At 40.7% G+C, this 12,211-nt stretch overlaps 1 protein-coding gene across 2 annotated transcripts in view; it reads left to right on the top strand.

Annotated features, from left to right (window-relative positions):
• Positions 1–12,211, top strand: part of tnrc18 (trinucleotide repeat containing 18) — a 72,832-nt gene that overhangs the window by 48,292 nt on the left and 12,329 nt on the right. Inside the window, exons 17-25 of one of the 2 annotated variants that reach the window (XM_022207823.2) lie at positions 2,114–2,326; positions 5,204–5,374; positions 5,794–6,257; positions 6,688–6,822; positions 8,086–8,227; positions 8,312–8,429; positions 9,643–9,718; positions 10,760–10,868; positions 11,108–11,224. In XM_022207823.2, the coding sequence (XP_022063515.2) occupies positions 2,114–2,326; positions 5,204–5,374; positions 5,794–6,257; positions 6,688–6,822; positions 8,086–8,227; positions 8,312–8,429; positions 9,643–9,718; positions 10,760–10,868; positions 11,108–11,224 (1,545 nt within the window). Of the gene's footprint in view, positions 1–2,113; positions 2,327–5,203; positions 5,375–5,793; positions 6,258–6,684; positions 6,823–8,085; positions 8,228–8,311; positions 8,430–9,642; positions 9,719–10,759; positions 10,869–11,107; positions 11,225–12,211 lie in introns of both variants that reach the window. The other variant, XM_022207822.2, reaches the window with a different exon arrangement.

Below are 12,211 nucleotides of genomic sequence, written 5' to 3'. Positions count from 1 at the left end.
AATGGTCATGCAGGCAGAAATCAGGCCACTTTTCACTGCAGGAAGTTGTGGGATGTATAGAGCAGCAATACAACTGCCCCTATAGAACCTCTGTTAGGGTGCTTTTCAGGGGAGAGAGAAGTATTCCAGCAGAACAGAAAGATTTAAAAGGCCGATTACAGGGCGGTTTCTGTGACCATTTGCAAGGTGATGCGTTCTGACACCCTGAAGCACATCTAGTCACAACAGTGTGCATCAGGACATAGCTGGTGTTCTGACCTGCTGTGCTTAGAAGGACTGTGGATGCTTGTGTTCAGACTCATGTTATTAGATGATCCTAACTGCTAATGAAGATCATGAGAAGAGGTAGTTGTTCATTTTAATCCACTTATATAGTCGTCCTGTTGCACGAACAAATGGTCGCAGAGTATTTGCAGATTCAGGCATTTCCTGTTCTCTGCTTGTTGGTTGGAGTTTCTACAACTACATCATGGTCAGACTAACAGTCAAACTAGTCCTCTAGCTACAGTAAACAGCACGAGTACAATATTGCGTAAATTTCAAATGATTCTAAATGGACTCAACTTCCAGTAATTGCCTCTAAGTTGAACAGCAGGGTGCATGCTTTCATGTTGCAGAAACAGGCCTCGCAGCAGAAACTCTGGAAACCCTTTTATTGCTGAGGTTAGAATGTTTCATTTTTTAAAAGCTTCATATGTGAAGCCTTGTTCACAGAGTCCTCGGCATGGAGCACACCAGTGTTAAAAGATGTTCTGCCATTCTTCAGAGACGATTTTTTTAGCTGCTCTTTGCTGGAGGGGGTGTGTTGCTAAACCTTTCTCTTTAAAATACCACAAAGGTGTTCTCTTGCATTTCAGTCAGGCGGCAGGTCGTAGTTTTCATTTAGTTCTTCTTTAGAAACTCTGGTATCTTTTTGTCAGTGTGCTTTGAATTTTTGTTAGGCTGAAATGTTCCTTCTCTCCCAATCTTCTATAGACTGAGTCATATTGTTAGCTAGTATTTGCCATGACTTTCACAGTCTATAAATGCCAGCTCCCAACATCTTTTGCACCTTTATCCTGCCTCCATTCTTCACTGTCAGGACTATGTATTTACTCTGGAGGTTCTGACTAGGTTCATGCCAAATATGCTGGACACCAAGTGGGCTCAGCCAATGTATCTTGGTCTTATCTGACTAAAGTATTCATTAGGCATCTTTAGGCATGTCCAATAGAAAAGAATAGAATGGAATAACCACTTTGTCAAGCAGAACATACACTAGTTGGAGCACATTATGATGGAAATTTCAATTCAAAAAGCTCACCATCGGACTGATCAAAAAAAAATATTCTAAATAATAAACAATTCCAATATATACATTTAAAAGAAACTATACAAATATATATAAATATATAATTTAGTAATAATTTAGCAAAGTGTATTCTTGCAGTTTTGGGCTGAGATTGTTCTGGTGTTCACAAAACATTTTGTCCCCTACAGCTCGGCTGATTGGAAATCACAACTGTACCAAGTATTGTTTCACAGGTTTTCTAACCTTGTGACCAGGATCACAGCTGTATTTACTTTTATTGCCTTGAGTTTCTACTTGGGAGCTTGAATTGTCAATGTAGTTTTGCTAAAGAATCTGTTTTTGTTTGTTCATAAGAGGAAATGAGTTCATTTGCAAAAACAGGTAACTCCATTTTCAGAGAACTCATTTTTTATTGTTTACTTGAGATAATAATGATGATAACACTAATTTATTTTTTTTCTCTATTTTGTCATGTATTTTTCTACTGAGTCAAATCCACTCAACTTCAGTGTGATTGATGTTATCTCAAGTAAACAAAAGTTTTCTGAAAATTTTTTTTGCAAATGAACTCTTCAAATACAATCTAAAAATCAAGCAATTATTAAGAGGTTGAGTCATTTGTCATTGAAGTGATACTGCTTTAAGTTGAGTTCTTCTAAGCCAGTAGTTTTAAAAACAACATTAAGTGAGATTTAGTGAGATTTTTTGCAGATATCTATGAGGCTGTGATGTTGCAGTGAAGCAGAAACCTTCTCTTTGTGTGACTCTTTGCTTTCATCCTTGTGACCTCATGAATCATTTACTGCACTTTCTCCATGCCAGACTCAGATTCAGAGGAGCACAATTCTGCTCAAGGGGGCTGGCCCCCTCTCTCAGGGATGCGTTCCCACGGCGACGTGACCAGGAAGAGGCGGTCTGCGTCATCGCCGACCTCCCTGCTGTCCACACAGAAGTCTCAGAAGAAGAAACACAAGCACTTATCGCTGCTGCTAGAGGAAGCGGGCCTCAGTTCCTCTGACGACTCCTTCGACCAAGGTTACTGAACAAATCTTACAGCACTTTGCCGCTTGCTGTTAAGTCAGACAACCCTGAGTCTCGAGACTCCTCACACATTGTCTTTGTTTGTTTTTCGCTAAGGCAGCTGTTTTCAGACTTTGCATTAGCTTGACGATCTCTACCTCTCACGCTGCTGATTTCTCTGCAAAGTTGCTGTTTTTTTTAAAACAGAGTTTTCTATGGTGGTTTTATTGCCTGCATTGCAAAAATGTTTTTGTAGTATTTGTACACTGAAAATTGTGTGAATTTCTGAGATTTTTTTCCCATAAAGTTGTAATGCAGTTTGGTTACCTATAAGCTTTATTAAAGGTGTTGATTTGATTGGTACAGAATGCAAAGCCCTGTGGTCCTTGTGTCTGCTTCATCTGTCTGTCTCTGTCAGTCTGTCCAGCTGCCACTGCACCTCACACACCCTTTAAAGTGCTCTGTTCCTCAAATATCCCTTCGGTTCTCCTGGCAAAGGTTGTAAAACACTGTTAAACTTTCAGATTCACGTTAGGAGAGATAGTAGAGGGTTTGTTTAGGGCACACTGGACAGACAGGTTTTGTCTTTGCAGAACAAGTAATCATAGATTGACATGTGATGATGCTAGGTGGCTCTTTGTAGTTTCTTTTGAGGAAGGGTGAGCTTAGTTTCTCTCAGATTATGTGTCTACTGATTGTGTGGCCTGGTGTTTGATGTTGTGGGGGAAGCAAGTGATGAGATGTTGGGGATATTTGGACAATAGAGCTCCTCCTGTGTGTCTACTAAACCTTCAAATAACCCTTTTCCCTTTACGTTGCTCTCTCAGACACCTTGCTCTGTCCTCACCCCCCTCCTCCCCTTTCGCCTCTGACCCCTTCCTCCCCCCCTCCTGTCCCACCCATGATGCTGTGTGTGTCTCTCAGCCTGTTCCATGTGCTTATGCTGCTGATACTGCAACATTACAGAAGCTTGGCAAGGACTAGCGCAGCCTTGAGCCTACACTACCACGCTATGGCTATCCTACGCTGTGGCTAAGGCTTTGCTTAAGCTAGACTGTGCTAAGGCCAGGCTACGCTACGGCTAGGCCGCCGAGCTGCCCCACCCTGCCTGAGGCCACACCCCTGTCACCTGCTCTGTAAGTAGGAAGTGCCCCTCCCTCTATTCTTTATTGACCACTAACACGGACTATGCAGAAATTAAACCACATACACAAAACATTAACTGTTACCTTGATTGCTTTTCTTTTTTTGTTTCACATTCTCACAAATTGAAGATTTTTTTTTAGCGATGTAGCCATGGTTACACCCACTTACCCCACCTTTGTGTCTCCTGATGTAAAAGTTTAAAGAAAGACTTTTGGTGCTTGGCGGGAACAGAGCATGTAACCATGGTCATTCAAAACCACTTCTGAGCATTATACCAAGGGGCTTCACAGGGCTGTCCTCTCAGTGCCTGCTTGTTGTAATGTCTGTCTGCTATTGTTAACACGCAGTGGATTCACAGTGCTTCACCAGATTTGCATCCTAAAATGTGTTTAACCCTCCTGTTGTCTTCATTTATTGGCACCAACAAATATTGTTTCCTCGTCTGAAAAAAAAATCCAAAAAATCAGCAAAAAAAATCCCCAAATTTCTGAAAATTTGCAAAACTTTCAGGAAGAAAATTCCAGTAATTCGTTAAGTTTTATTTTAAAAAATCCCCCAAATTTGGCAAGAAAATTCTTGTAAATATTTTCAAAAAATTGTAAAAATCTCCCAAAAAAATTCTAAAAATATCTAAAGTGATTACATATATCAGTTAAACTTCTAATATTTTCTTTAAGAACATTCACATAAAAATCGACCAAAATCTAGCGAGTTCTGAAAGAAACATTTTAAACATTTCTTTTTTCCGCCAAAAAATGTTCGAAGCTTTCCAAAAAATGTTGAAAATGTGGACATTAGAAGTTTCACTATGAAAATATGTATTTTTTCCCACATTTTCAAAGTTTCAAACAGGTCAATTTTGACCCGCAGGACGGCACGAGGGTTAAATAAGCATCATATATCAAACTAAGCATCTCTATTCTGATTAAAAAGTCATGTCAGCAGCTAATCTGGTCATCTTGCTGCAGCATTCTGGTCAAACCAACCTTGAAACTTTCAATCCAGTGAGACGCTGGCTTTCATCCTGGTCTCAAAAGTCTTATTTATTCTTTACACATTTAAAAGTACAAAATAATGAAACTGGATTGTAGTAAAATTGACCTTGCACTGTGCATCCACTCTAAATGTTAACACTCTAACCCCTGAGGAGGCACTCCTCCTGTTCATCTGCTGCCAAGGACCTGTCTACTAACTGCTAGCGACACACAGCTAACTGGCAGTATGCTGCAGTGTATTTGTGAGTGAGTGTGTGTGTGTGTACGCCTCGGCCTTTTTGGGTACTCTGCTGCCTTTTTAGAGGAAGACCAGCAGTTATTTTGCTCTTTTATTTACTTCTGTCACAGTCTCTGAAGGTTTATTTTTCAGTGATAAATGGTATCTTGGCTCTCAGTCACAGCAGATTGTGTGCATTTCTGTCATCAGTGGAGCTCGCATGCATTTATATCGTAGAACTTTGCTGCTCCATCTTGCTTATACATGTTTAGAGTATGAAAGGAGGCTACAGTGTTTTGGGACAGTGTATACCCGCAGACTACATGTTAAAGAGTATGATTGTGGTGTGCTTGTGTAGACAAATGGTTACTCTAAAGTCCAGGTTGCTGTAATGATAGTGTAATTTCTTTGGTTAATTCATCTTCTCTAAGGTACTCTAGGTGGTAGAGACAGTAGGAAGTGATTTGACCTCTGGCCCAGACCCATGCTGCTACAACATATGTCTCTGAGCTGACAATCTTTTCTCTGCTGCAGAAACCTCTGAGGATGAGGAGGAAGAAGAGGAGTCTGATTCGGATGACGTCGGCTGCGAGGAGAGCGGACTAGGTCTGCTGGCCCGGTTTGCGGCGAGTGCGCTCCCCGTTAGCTCCGCCCCTTTGAACCTCCTCCATGATGGCAAACACTGCAGCAGGCAAAGCACTCTGGGTAAAGCAAATCAGATGTGTGTGTGACAGAGTGTGATGTTACTGCAAAAAAATGTGGAATATGGATGGAAAAAAGAAGCAGCAAAAAAAGCGATGCGTTTTCTAATATCCTTATTAGTGCTGTTCACTGCACAAACTCCCCTGAATGCATTCCCCTCTATAATTGCAATCTTTGCGGTTGAGTAGGTTCACTGCCAGAGCATTTGTTTAGCATTTTCTTATCGATTCCTGGTTAAATTTTAATTAATTTCTAATTGTCACATCAGGGTGCACATAATGAGTCCATCCTGAATTATGTATTAGTTTCAAATTGATCAATAGTCTTATTCGCTTGAATATTGATTTCAGAAAATCTAATACCTTGGTTTATTATTTGCTTGACGTTGTGCGTGTGTGTGACCCTTTTCTCTCCTCTGTCAGGTTCGTCTGAGTGTGAGTGGTCAGACTCCGGCTCAGACTTGAGGCTGAGGAAGTTCCCCTCTCTGCTGCATGGAAAACGCTCCATCCCAGAGCTGCCCCTTTTGCCCCCGGCAACCCGCCGCATCGACCAGAGTAGCCCCACTAAGCGAGATGAAGCGCTGCAGGTCAAACGGAAGCCTCTGCCTAAACCACGCCCCTCGCCTCGGTCGCCACGGAGATTCAGTTACGACCTCTCCGCCAGCTCCAGCTTCGGAGGCTTCAGCGAGGATGAGGGTTGGAACCGCAGACGCAGCGAGAGGATTTTCCTCCACGATGCCACCACGTCAGCCAATCAGATGCCGGTGTCAGCCTCTGCCCCCACCAGTCAGAGCTCCTCCACTGGCTCGGCCCCCTCTCTTACCCCGAAGCCCGCCTCAAGACCCAAACCCACTCCACCCAGCCGAGAAGGGAAAGATGTGGTCAAAGTATGTCAATTATTCATTGCTTGGTTATTCCCTCGAATAGCGAAACAAACGCACTCTTTCTTCTCTTCTCCTTTTCCCACATATTCTGTCTTTTCTGTTAGCATTTTACTTTCTCTCTTTCTCCCTCAGACTCCGGTTCCTTCGCATCCTTTTGTCTCTGTTGACTTGTTTGCGAGTGTGTGTTAAAGTGTGTGTTAGAGTGCCAGCAGGGTTTTCCAGTACTTCAGTCGCTGCAGCACTCCCCTGCTGTCTGTGTCGTGTTGCTGACAAGAAAGGACAACTGCAGGCAGCTTGGCAGCACCCACCCTTAGAGTCCGTGTGTGCGTGTGCATGCATGCGTGAAGATGCAAATCTGTCCAGCAGAGCCTTAGTGCAGTCATTCATTCATATGCATGCCCTAACGCTGTGTGTTGTGACTTTTAAAAAGCAGAAAAAGAAGCTAAAGGACTCTCCTCTGCCTGTGAGCCCGTCCACCTTATGCAGTCCGATCACAGACAGCCCTCCAGCTCTGAGCCTCAGCCCAGTGCGCAAGAGCCAACCAAAAGCCAAGGCCAAAGCCAGAGAGGTTAGTTACATGATTAATCAGTCATTATGGATCTGAACTTTATTATCCTAACAAGGACAAAAACCTGAATAGTTGGGTCAGTACATAATTGAGGGACTTTTGAAGTCCATTGGATATATCTTTCATATATTTTTTATTTAAAGTAAAAAAATGTTTTTTTGTTCATTATGATCATGTCTTTACAAATTCCATCATTTTTATAATGGGAACAACCACTTATTAATAAAAAAATGACTGGATATCACTAAAATGTCAAAAAAATAACGTGTTCTTTTTATTAAGTTGAGATAATAATGACAGATATTTCTTTTTTGGCAGTATATCAACTTTTATATGGAAAATAACAAATTGGATCTGTGTCTGAGAAATCACTTTCATCTAAGTTCCCCATTACAAAAACACCTCTCAAGAAAGTGTGTTACTTCCAGATCGCATGACCTGCTGCACATGATGTCATTTCCTCCTAAAGAGAAGACTGGCAAGACTCCAAGGCTTTCTGAGTTATTTAATATAAAGTAGTGTGTGAGTCAAGTGTGGATTTATGGCATGTCAACAGGTTTACTACAATATCTTTAGAAATAACTTTCAATTTTACTCAATTGTATATATAATATTTAGAAGAATCTTTGTGTAAAAATGCCATGTGGTGTTTGGTTACAGGCGGCCATGTTGATTTTAGGCCTGAAAACAGCAGAAATGTCAACTATGCTACAAAAAGCCCCACAGTTATATATTAACCCAGTTATTAGCCCTAAATGTGCGCTCACTTTGCTCTCTGTCTTGCTGTGTTACTTAAACACATGCACACAAAGTAAGCAGTCTCAACAAACGAACTGTTAGCTTCTGTTGTATTTAGCAGTGTTGTTTTGTTACTGAGAAAAAAAAAGTAAACCTCCTGCATTGTGCGATTTCTGCCAAAGTGTTGTATTCCTCACCATCTGCCGCCAGCCAAAACTCGTGCTTGTTTTGGAAACACTAAGTGCAGTCGAAGTGTGCGCAGGGTTCTTTTGTGGTGGCGAAACGGCAGAGAACATGGTGTGTTCAACAGCATAAGTGTTGTAATATGCTACTGTTTGACTTTGAAAAGCTCATTTGTGGTGTCAGTCTGGTAGTTTGGTGGGCTGCCACAAATGAACCTTAGGTAGCCCGAGCCAGCTTCACTCCACAGTCAGATGCTTCTAGGAATTATTTCATTTACTGAATGTTTCAGAAAATATCATTTTGATTTGCAGAATCTAAAGAAATATGTTTGTGTTTGTGCAGCATTCCAGGGGCGCGGTGAGTCGGCTGATGGAGAGCATGGCGGCAGATGAAGACTTTGAGCCCAACCAAGACAGCAGCTTCAGCGAAGACGAACTTCTCCCAGCGCGAAGCAACAGCGTTTCAGAGAGGTCCTCCACCCCTGGTCAGTACACTCAGACAACAACCGCCACTTTCCAGTAGATAATTACCCATATGACTATTGATGCCTTGTGCTTTTATGCTTCAGCTCCAGTGCAGTGTGTGCTGGATAAGGATTCTCTGGTGGACGGACTCAGAGTTTTGATCCCGATGGACGACCAACTACTGTACGCAGGACATGTGAACACTGTACACTCCCCAGACATGTGAGTCGACACAAGAAAACCACACTGACTGATCTGCAACGTTAAAGCCTTTGAACACGAAGCAGTTTCTGGTCATTTTTTGCAGACTTTTTTTTTTTTTTTTTACAATTTTTCAATGCAAAATAAAGCCTTGGACCGCTATGGAGACAGAACAACCATGGCTAGAAGTGGAGAGAAGTCATGCAGTATGACAAAAGTGTAATAAAATAACTAATTAAAACAGAAAAATAAATAGTTTTACAAAAATTTAAGAAGATCTGGTATCAATAGGTCATTCATTTAATTTAAAATCTTCTGTCTGTTGTGCTTTCGTGACAAAACCAAAAGTGGTAATTGTTTTTAATAAACAAAGGAGAGTTATAGTATTTCTTGGTAAGCTTCAAGGTTGCTGTTGGGCACCTTTTATTTTCTTTGGTTGTAGCCAAATATAATCCAGCCATTCCCCGTGTTTCACTCTTCATGCTAAGCTAAGCTGCTGTTGATTGCAGCTTAATATTTAATGAAGAGACTTTAGACTGTATTTTACAGAAATTTGCTGTTATTTGAAATTTAAATGATCTACTTTAAGAACTGAAATTGGATAAATATTTTTTTAACTATGACTTTACAGACAATTGCTGAAAAAATGCAGTATTCTTTCTTTATTGTGTTTAAATGAGCCATACATGTATTTTTTAACGGATATTTACTTTATTTAAGCCTTAATATACATAACTTTTGACTTTTGTTTTAGAGATTTCCCCTGTTAAATTACAGATAATACCGATAAACTCACAGGGAAAAAATATTAATTTACATTTTAACACTACGAAAACCAGCTGCACAGACCAGTTAAATCGTCAGTGCCATTGTTTTATCTGCTGCAACAAGAGAATACAAATCGGCTTATCTGCCTAAGTGTGGCCCTTTTCTTTTACTTGGATAAACATGGAAACATCAAATACACCATTTAGGTCCTTTAGCTGATGATTCAGAGTTTCTTCGTCAATGGACAAGAAACAAATTAAAGCACTAGCATAGTTTCTGTGAGCTGTTCCATGGAGGTAGTTTGTAAAAGACGACATTCTGCTGGACATCAAAGCAGTCAGTATCAAGATAAGGACTCGTCAGCTGCTGTAGCTCCAGAGACTGTGTTGTTTATAGCGATGGCTCTTCCACAGTGACCCCAAATGTTTGACCCCGTGGCCCTTTCTCCCACAATTCCTCCCTGTAGATACAGCGTGGTGGTGGAGGGGGAGAGAGGGAACCGACCGCACATCTACTGCTTGGAACAACTGCTTCAGGAGGCGGTGAGTAGACTGGATCTCATTAATAAACTGAAGAATCTTCCTGTCTCTATATGCTTTTGTGTGGGCGTGTGTTCTTTGCATATCTCGACAGCCGCTCATCCGATCTGCTTTAAACATGGTGAGGGTATGACTGAAGTAGTGGGAATAAGCGGTTCTTTAGAAACATTAAAAAAAGCACACCACAATCAGTTGTTATTCTTTACTTTCTCAACTTAATAAAAAGAACACAATCAAAACAACTTTTGGATAAGCTCATTTTATTATTGTTTAACTGATTAGAAGGTGGTTGTTTTTAAATTGGGACGGTCATTTAGTTGACGTTTTAGTGATATGCAGTCATTTTTATGAATAAGGGATTATTTCCATAATAAATCATTATGGAATTTGCAAAGACATGATCATAATGAACATAAAAACATTATTTGTTTTACTTTTAATAAAAATGTATGCAAGATATATTCCATGGACTTCAAAAATCCTTCAATTATATATTGACCCAGATGATGGTGATGATAAGATAACATAAATTAGCTGTTATAATAATTGAAGAAAAACTATTGTTAGATTTATCAAGAAATATTCATGAGATGCAGGACTAGACTAGATTATATTCGAAGCCTTGTAAAGACGGACGGTGTGGGTTACATCTAATTTGGCATCAGATAATTAGAGTTTGAATGTTAGCAGATGTGAGGTAGTTTGGATGAGCAGTTGGTCGATTATTTTAACCCTTTGATGCACAACATGGGTTGTTGAAAGTGAGCCATACTCAATGGAATATGGGTATCTTTCGACCCATGTTGTGCATCAAAAGGTTACGACAGCCCCTTCTGAACAGACACCCAGGGTCATTACACTAGTATTTCTTACATATGGACCCTCTAAATTTATAATACATGTCGCTTCCTTCTCTATACCTGAAACATGAGATGTAAGCCACACTAATGAGTTGGAGAAGTGAAAGCGTTGTGTCCTTGTGCCAGGTGAAATAAACTGTGGTGTTATCTTCACATCTGAGAGTTCTTCATTTCATATGCGCAGATCATTGATGTGAAGCCTCCATCCGTGCGCTATCTCCCAGAGGGCACCCGCATCGCTGCCTACTGGAGCCAGCAGTACCGCTGTCTGTACCCCGGCACTGTTGTCAATGGTACGATACACACACACATCATCCATGTAGTAGAATTCATGAACAAATAACGTCAACAGTTTAATTGTAGCTGGTTTGACGAAGAAATGTAAAACGCAGATGGTCGTAGAAACATAGCTGGGTTCTTGTTTCACACCTTCAGTTATATTAGTGAACAACGGGAAACAATATTGCAGTTCACATTAAAAAAAACAAGTGTTGTATTAGCCGTTTTTAATCTGTTGCATTTTTCCAAATAGGAAGTTCAGATATTGATGAGAACGATGATCTCATCACTGTGGAGTTTGACGATGGCGACACAGGCCGAATCCCCCTTTCCCACATCAGACTGCTGCCGCCAGACTACAAGATCCACTGTGAGCACACGCACACGCACACACACACACACACACACGCACACACACACACACACACATGTTTGTACTTCTATCTTAGTGAGGACATCCATAGGCATAATGCATTTCCTAGAGCCTTACCCTAACCTTAACTATCACAACTGATTGTCTAAACTTAATCCTTACCCTAACCCTAACCAAACCTCAATTCATACCTGTTCTCTAAAAACAAGTCTTCACCCTCAAACATGGCTGTTTCAAAGTGAGGACCGGCCAAAATGTCCTCACTTTGTAAAAATGTCCTCACTTTGTAAAAATGTCCTCACTTTGATAGTTAAATGCAGAAAATGGTACTCACAATGTAGCAAGTACAAGAACACACACACACACACACACACACACACACACACACACACACAGTTTTTGGACAGTTCAATAACATTTTTCTTAGGGAACAAGAACAGTGAACACACAAAACAAAGACCCACATGCACACACTTTCACATTCAGTTATAGTCGTAATTTTATCCGTTTTCGCAGCACTGCTAACACACAACTATTCATTGGTTTTTGCACTGTTGAGTGTGTGTTGTGTCTAACACGTGTGTCCCACGTGTCTCCCTGAACTAACCACTGGTTTAGACTAAATGGTTGTTCATTTCAAGTACAGTAAAGACAATGGGGCTTCCAAAGGGGATTAACAATACGAAGCACTTTGCTTCATAAAAAATGTAAAGACGCTGCGTTACATTAGTCTTTTTCTCTGTGGGCGCTTCTGTCTCTGCACACCAGAGGCTGGCATAAATATATTCATTTTGGCAAATAAGATGTTTGCAGCGTGTTTATGCTTCATGAGGTAAAAAAAAAACATGACACACTCGCATAATTGTGTCCTAAATAGAAACACACCTTGGCTCAGCTGAGAAGTTAAAACAACAAATGTGACAAACAACTTTGTGCGTTCATTTAGAAAGTTGTTTTTTGTTTTCAAGTGTAAGAAGCATGTAG

Source organism: Acanthochromis polyacanthus, chromosome 21 (genome assembly GCF_021347895.1).
Source record: "Acanthochromis polyacanthus isolate Apoly-LR-REF ecotype Palm Island chromosome 21, KAUST_Apoly_ChrSc, whole genome shotgun sequence".
Classification (NCBI taxonomy): Eukaryota; Metazoa; Chordata; class Actinopteri; family Pomacentridae; genus Acanthochromis; species Acanthochromis polyacanthus.
Note: the sequence above shows the minus strand (reverse complement) of the source record. Positions and strands in the feature narration are given on the sequence as shown.